Source organism: Salvelinus fontinalis, chromosome 24, assembly GCF_029448725.1.
Source record: "Salvelinus fontinalis isolate EN_2023a chromosome 24, ASM2944872v1, whole genome shotgun sequence".
In the NCBI taxonomy this organism is placed as follows: domain Eukaryota; kingdom Metazoa; phylum Chordata; class Actinopteri; order Salmoniformes; family Salmonidae; genus Salvelinus; species Salvelinus fontinalis.
In genome coordinates, this window is record NC_074688.1 from 7,017,319 (window position 1) to 7,024,273 (window position 6,955).

General features: G+C 45.2%; 1 protein-coding gene across 1 annotated transcript in view; it reads left to right on the plus strand.

Annotated features, from left to right (window-relative positions):
• The window catches only part of LOC129821861 (serine/threonine-protein kinase D2-like), a 38,951-nt gene extending 33,013 nt beyond the window's left edge, over positions 1 to 5,938 (plus strand). The window contains exons 6-14 of the mRNA XM_055879563.1: position 1; positions 432 to 594; positions 672 to 783; positions 2,362 to 2,439; positions 2,922 to 3,243; positions 3,798 to 3,850; positions 3,972 to 4,044; positions 4,158 to 4,264; positions 4,877 to 5,938. The exon at position 1 is cut by the window's left edge and continues 71 nt beyond it. Of these exons, the coding sequence (XP_055735538.1) occupies position 1; positions 432 to 594; positions 672 to 783; positions 2,362 to 2,439; positions 2,922 to 3,243; positions 3,798 to 3,850; positions 3,972 to 4,044; positions 4,158 to 4,264; positions 4,877 to 5,260 (1,293 nt within the window). The 3' untranslated portion in view covers positions 5,261 to 5,938. The remainder of the gene's footprint in view (positions 2 to 431; positions 595 to 671; positions 784 to 2,361; positions 2,440 to 2,921; positions 3,244 to 3,797; positions 3,851 to 3,971; positions 4,045 to 4,157; positions 4,265 to 4,876) is intronic.
• The last annotated feature ends 1,017 nt before the right edge of the window (positions 5,939 to 6,955 follow it).

The window sequence follows — 6,955 nt, forward strand, 5'->3', positions numbered from 1 at the left end:
GGTAAAGCTGACAAAAACACGTCTTTGTTGTGTCATGTTTTACCCGGGTTGTGTCATGTTGTGTCATGTTGTGTCATGATTTGTCCAGCCGCACTTGAGAGGACGTTGTCTACAGCAGGGATGGGCGACTTTGGTGGGGGGTGGGGGCCACAAAAAAAATGAAGCTCGTCATGAGGGGCGGCAGTGGCTTGTGGGTCTGCGTACCCACATCCATAGCCCCCAATATTATATATAATATTAGTACTTATATAGAGCACCAATATTATATAGTACTTACTTTGCACATTTTATTTATTTTATCAGACAGAAGTACTGCCTACTTACATACTGGTATAGTGGGGCTTTGTAATGGAAAGGGGTGTTTATTCTGTCTATTCTCTAGATCTATTTGTAGTCATGTGTGGCTGGCTCTGTCCTCCTCTCTCCTCCAGACATGTTGAGTCCCAGTGTGGACCTCGAGGTGCCTATGGACTACAATAGTGAGTATGCCGACTCGGACAAGTCTTCTCTGATGGACGATTCAGACGAGGCCTGCAGCATCCCTGGGTCTTTCTCCCCTGAGAGCAGCCAGGATGGGGTCAGCGGGGACCAGAGGTGAACGCGTACGCACACGCCCAATAACACACGCATCACACCCACCTACCACCTAACACTGTCCCTCTGTTCCTCAGCGCTAACATCCCGTTGATGAGGGTGGTTCAGTCTATGAGGCAGACCACCCGTCGCTCCAGCACGTCCATCAAAGAGGGCTGGGTGGTGCACTACAGCAACAAGGACACACTGGTAATAATACTGACTGACTAACTGACTGACTGACTGACTGACTGACTGACTGACTGACTGACAATGTGAGACATGTTCTCTACCACACCAGATTCTATTCTCTCTCTCCCTCTCATTCTCTCTCTCTCTCTCTCTCTCTCTCTCTCTCTCTCTCCTCTCTCTCTCTCTCTCTCTCTCTCTCTCTCTGTCTCTCTGTCTCTCTGTCTCTGTCTCTCTGTCTCTGTCTCTCTCTCTACTTGCAGATACATTTTCTCTACCACACCAGATGCTACTTTTTTTTCTACTCCTTTTCTAAAACTTTCATGTTTTATTTTTTATTCTACTCTATTTTAACGGTACCTAATTAACATTTGTATATGTTTCCTTACACATCCTGTTTTGTGTGCTTCTTCTTTTACCAGGTACTGCTGGAATGTCTACCAATGGCTAGCCGATTAAACTCAACGATTTACGCTGGAATTGTGCGGCGACTAGTGTGGGCGGACTGGAGTTCCGACTTCACATAAAAGGATGTTTTTATCAAAGAATTACTGATTTCAGCTCCCAAGGAATAGCCCGCAATTACACACGACATAGTTCTGTGTAATCGGGGGCTATTCTTTGGCTGCTAAAATCAGTCGGTTACATTTTAATGTGACGTCAGAGCTCCAGTCCGCCCACACTAGTCGCCGCTCAACGCCATCGTAAATCGTTGAGTTGGGTTTTTGTCAGTTAGCCAATCGCATGTCCATCTTGTTGTGACAAATCACACTGGTCACTCAAAAAAAGACTAATAGTGCTCACTTTAGATTAGGGACTGCAAAAAGACTTAACTAATGATTAGTAAATGGTTAATACATGTAATAATACATGTTGTAGTAATGATTAATACATATAAAGGCCTTATAAAGGGTTTATTAAGTACCCTTACAATAGTGTTACCACTCTTTCTTTCCGACTTATTTTCTAAAACTTTCAGAGGAGCTTTCTCCTCCACCTTTGTTCTCCACGACATTGGCACCCTGTTTATCATTCTCCTCCACCTCTCCAATCCTCCGTCTCTTCTTCACAATGTTTTCTGTCTGAGTTTCTCTTACCTCTATAACTTTGACCTCCCCTCGCCGTTAATGCTCTCCCTTTCTCATCTGTGTGAGAGTGTGTTTGTGTATCTCCCGGCTGAGTGTGATAGATAGTGTGTACCTGCTCCCTGCCGCACTAAAGCACTCGAGAGACGTGTGTTGAATTCACATCCGCAGTCTCTCTCTTTTCTTCTTCTTCTCTCTCTCCTTCCTCTTGGAAAGTGTCGCTGTTCACCTGAACTCAGACCCGAGACACTTTCTGCCTTCTCAAAGCCAACCTGACCTGCTTTTCTAACACTGTTACTGTCTCCTTTCTCCTTCTCTCTTCCGACCGTTCCCTTTCCTTTCTCCCTCTCCTCCACCCCTCAGCTGGCCCGCCTCTTCCTTCTCCTTGTCCGCTCTTCCTGGACCACAGCTTAACCTTTGACCCCCTCAGTGAACCTTGGTTGACCCCTGAACCCTTTACCCCCCCCCCCCCCCGTCCCCCCCGTTCCTTCCTACTCCTCCGGCACCCCCACAGAGAAAGCGGCACTACTGGCGTCTGGACTGCAAGTGCATCATCTTGTTCCAGAACAACACCACCAACAAGTACTATAAGGTATTGTATTCTCCAGCTCCACTCAACTAGATTAGCAAACCAATACACTTCACAGGTACTATATGAGTCGGGTCTCAGTCAATCAATCAGTCAACTTTGTTTTACAGAGCCCTTTTTTACATCGGTAGTGGTCACAAAGTGCTTATGCAGATACCCAGCCTAAAACCCCGACGAGAAAGCGACACAGACGTAGACGCTCTCACATACATTGACCTGGTTATTTCAATCCCCTTATATACAGTGCCTAGTGAAAGTCTACAAACCCCTTGCGGAGTTTTCACATTTTTCTGCCTTAAAATGCCATCTAAAAAGGGATTGAACGAAACGTTTAAAAATCCTATTGATCTACACAACCTATTCCACATGTTCAAAGTAAAAAAACAACAACATAAAATGTAAAACAAAAATTCTCGATTGCGCTTGTCTTCACATGATTGATTGCGTACGTCCCCTGGCCTCACGTCCTTCCCCCTGTCCTGTAGGAGATCCCTCTGTCTGAGATTCTGGAGGTGCGCCCCGCAGGTGACTTCACCCTGGTTCCTCCGGGCACCAGCCCCCACTGCTTCGAGCTTGTCATGGGCACCATGCGCTACTTCGTAGGGGAGGACCCCAACGTCCACGTCCCCGCCCTGCCCCCCACCACCCTCCAGGCCTTCCCCCCCCCACCCCCCTCCCCCAGCAATGTGGTGCCCAATAGCGGCGTGGGGCGGGAGGTGGCCAAGGCATGGGAGGGCGCCATTCGCCAGGCCCTCATGCCAGTCATCTTCCAGGATGCACCGCCGGTAGAGGGACACACTCCTCACAGTAAGATATAATATAACCTTACAATAATAATATGTTAATTTAGCGAAACTTTCATTCCCAAGTGTCTTAGCTCTAATGTTAGCCATCTGCAGAACAGAATCATGAGGTCTGGATCTGATCTCAGTCCTGCTCTTAGTCTGGTCGTTGTGGGGGGGGGGGGGGGGGGGGGTTAGTTAGTGTTATGGGAGATTTACAGTGAAAGGCTTCTGAGTGGTATGCAGTCCATAGCTCGAGGAACTCAGAAGCGCACGTACACACACACACACGCACACGCAACCTCTCTGTAGTGACCCCACATAAACTCAGGTGGAAGTCCTGTATATGTTAGTGTGGGGGGGGGGGGGGGGGGGGCGGGGGGGGTTAGTTAGTGTTATGGGAGATTTACAGTGAAAGGCTTCTGAGTGGTATGCAGTCCATAGCTCGAGGAACTCAGAAGCGCACGTACACACACACACACGCACACGCAACCTCTCTGTAGTGACCCCACATAAACTCAGGTGGAAGTCCTGTATATGTTAGTGTGGATGGTTAGCATTTTTGACTTTGATCCGCAGGACAGGCTTCAGTCAGCGTCTCAGTGTCCAACAGTGTGATCCAGGAGAACGTGGTGAGTCGTCTCTTGACACGCGGTCGTAATACACGATCGTACATTATACCCGTTCACAATCATTACCCAGGACTTTGTGGTGATGATGATGGTGATTTTTTAAAATCAATTTCTCCTCCAGGACATTGGTATGGTGTACCAGATATTTGCAGATGAAATCCTCGGTTCCGGCCAGTTTGGAGTGGTGTATGGGGGTGAGTGTCCCTAATCGTCTACAACTTCTACGACTCTGTTTTGAGTCGTTGAATCTTAGTTAATCAGACTCCTGTAATTTCCTCTCTTCCTCTCTTCTACCCCCCGCCACCAGGGAAGCACAGGAAGACGGGGCGCGACGTGGCGGTGAAGGTGATTGACAAGCTGCGCTTCCCCACCAAGCAGGAGAGCCAGCTGAGGAACGAGGTGGCCATACTGCAGGTGACCACCAGGGGGAGACGCAGATACACATTTTCAACGGGTCTCCCACTACAAGTCTAGTTCATCAGCTAATTGTGGCTGGTGACTTACTGTTGCATCCAAATGGCACGGTATTTTTACCCTGGTAAAAAGTAGTGCAATATGTAGGGAATGGGGTGCCATTTGGCATTCAAACCTCGAATACACGACACGCTATCAGCAACAAAAGAGGGATCAAATTAAGATCCAACATCTGTACAGGCCACGAGGGTCCATTTTTACATGATGGGGTCGTCATGCCAACTGCATTCAATTACATTGGCAGGTTTTGCAGCATCGTTACCATCTCTATGGGGTGTAGTTAGATAAAGGTCAAATGACAAGTAAACACTGCCTTCACACTATACTCTAACTAACTGATACTCATTCTAGATCTCTCGCCCTCTTCCATCCCCCTCCGCTCTACCTCTCTGTTTCTTTCTCTCCCTCCCTGTGTGTCACTTCCCCCTCTTCTTCTGCCCGTTCTCTCTCTTCTTCTCTGTCTCTCTCACTGTCTCTCGCTCTTTTTCCCACTTTCCCCACGCTTTCCCTCTCTCCCTCTTCCTACTCCCCCTCCCTCTCGCCATCTCCCAGAGTCTACGTCACCTGGGCATAGTGAACCTGGAGTGTATGTTTGATACTCCAGAGAAGGTGTTTGTGGTGATGGAGAAGCTCCATGGAGACATGTTGGAGATGATCCTGTCCAGTGAGAAAGGCAGGCTCCCAGAGAGGCTCACCAAGTTCCTCATCACACAGGTCAGTGTGTGTGTGTGTGTGTGTGTGTGTGTGTGTGTGTGTGTGTGTGTGTGTGTGTGTGTGTGTGTGTGTGTGTGTGTGTGTGTGTGTGTGTGTGTGTGTGTGTTCCCATATGGGGAAAAAATACATTTCAAATGTATTTTTAATAATCTTTTTAGGATACATGTGAAATATTTACAATTGGACAATGTATTTGTCCAATTGAAATGTTCCACGAAATGAGTGCCTTTTGATAAGTAAAGTAACAATTATGCACTAATATTGCATTTGTAAATGCCTGTTATATGAAATGAAGTCCCCTGAAAATTGAAGATTTTAACCCCCCGAAATACTCCAGGTTTTCACCGACATTAGCTAGGTTTCCATCCAATTGGCGACAGATTTTCATGCGAATATTTAAAAAATCTGCATAAAGAAAATATGTGCATTTTCCCACCGGTGGTTCCACCAAACTGACTTGTTGCGGACAAAAATCAGTGTGTGATGACGTAGTGCAAACAAAATCTGATTTTTTTCTTGTTCTGAATGAAAATCTAAAGTTCAATGTGTTTCCATTGCATTTTTAACTCTACGGAAAGTTTTGTCACAAAAACGCTGTTGTGACAAAACAAATGTGCCTACTCTGGTCTTGGTACACACGCCAACAGCTCACAGATACATTGCGGGTAGGCTGTGCAGGTAGGCTAGTCTACATGATGAGATTATTATGGATAAGAGGGAGGCTATATCTTTTTGTCAAACAGTAGTCAAGCACAGATCATCATGTCACCAGAATAAGACCCTGGATATTTATTGGAAAGGAGCATCAAGCTCATCACCGTGCACTTTCACCACCCTGTGAAGTTCATCGTCACTTATTTCATCTGTAGTCTAGTAAACTGCATGGTTACCCCAGTCGTAGTGGGAGGATCACACACCATATCCTTGTGTGACTTCGATATGATGGTTATTATATCAGTATTTAAGCATAAAGAGGTTTCCACCTCCATTTATCGCATAATTCATTTTACAGACACAAAAAGATCCCACCATGTTGAACAAACAAATTATCTGTAGGCATTTATAAAATTGTACCAAAACTTCCTGTTTCCATTGCAGCTGTCGTGATGTTTTAAAGAAAATACGATATGACTTTAATCGCATGACAACTGTGGATGGAAACGTGTTTTTTGTAAAGCCTTAGTTATTGTCTTATTATTTCTGGATATTATTCTTTATTTAATGTGATTAATGATTCGTCTACATATGTCCCTCCTTTTAAGGTCTACCCCGTTACGGGAACCAAACTGGTTTTAATATGATGAAACTATTCCTTTTTAAAATATTTATTTTTAAAAGAAACATTCAACATCTAATAGTCAAATCATAGAATAATAGCAGCTGATCTGGTTCTACTCTGTCCATTTTCTGCTGTTTTGTGGTGAAAAACTGAGCGGGTCGAGCGTAACACGTAAACCTTGTTACCCGTACATAGACAGGCTAGAAATGTTTGAACAATTACATATTTTTTACTCTTGCATTTACGGTAATTGCCCCTCCCTGTTGCACATAACAAGCTTCCATTCCCCTTGTCTCCTTGTCACAAGGGGATTCATGGCTGATTTAACTCGTAATTACCAGTTGTAGTGCGTTCAAGGGATTTTCCCCAGATGTGGTAAATCCCTACTTCCCCCTTGGTTACAAACGCACCGCAACACCGCTAACCATCCACTGTAGAGTCGTATAATACCATTCCTTGGAAGCACAAGACCTAGACCTACACTTTGACATATTGTGGAGTTGTACGATGTATAGATTTAGTTTGAATCGATAAAACAGAACAAAAACTGCTAAACTCTAAGAAAAAAAATTGTCCGAGATCTATTATTTAATTAATGAAATACAAACATGGCTTATTGTAGTTATTTCTTTAAGCTC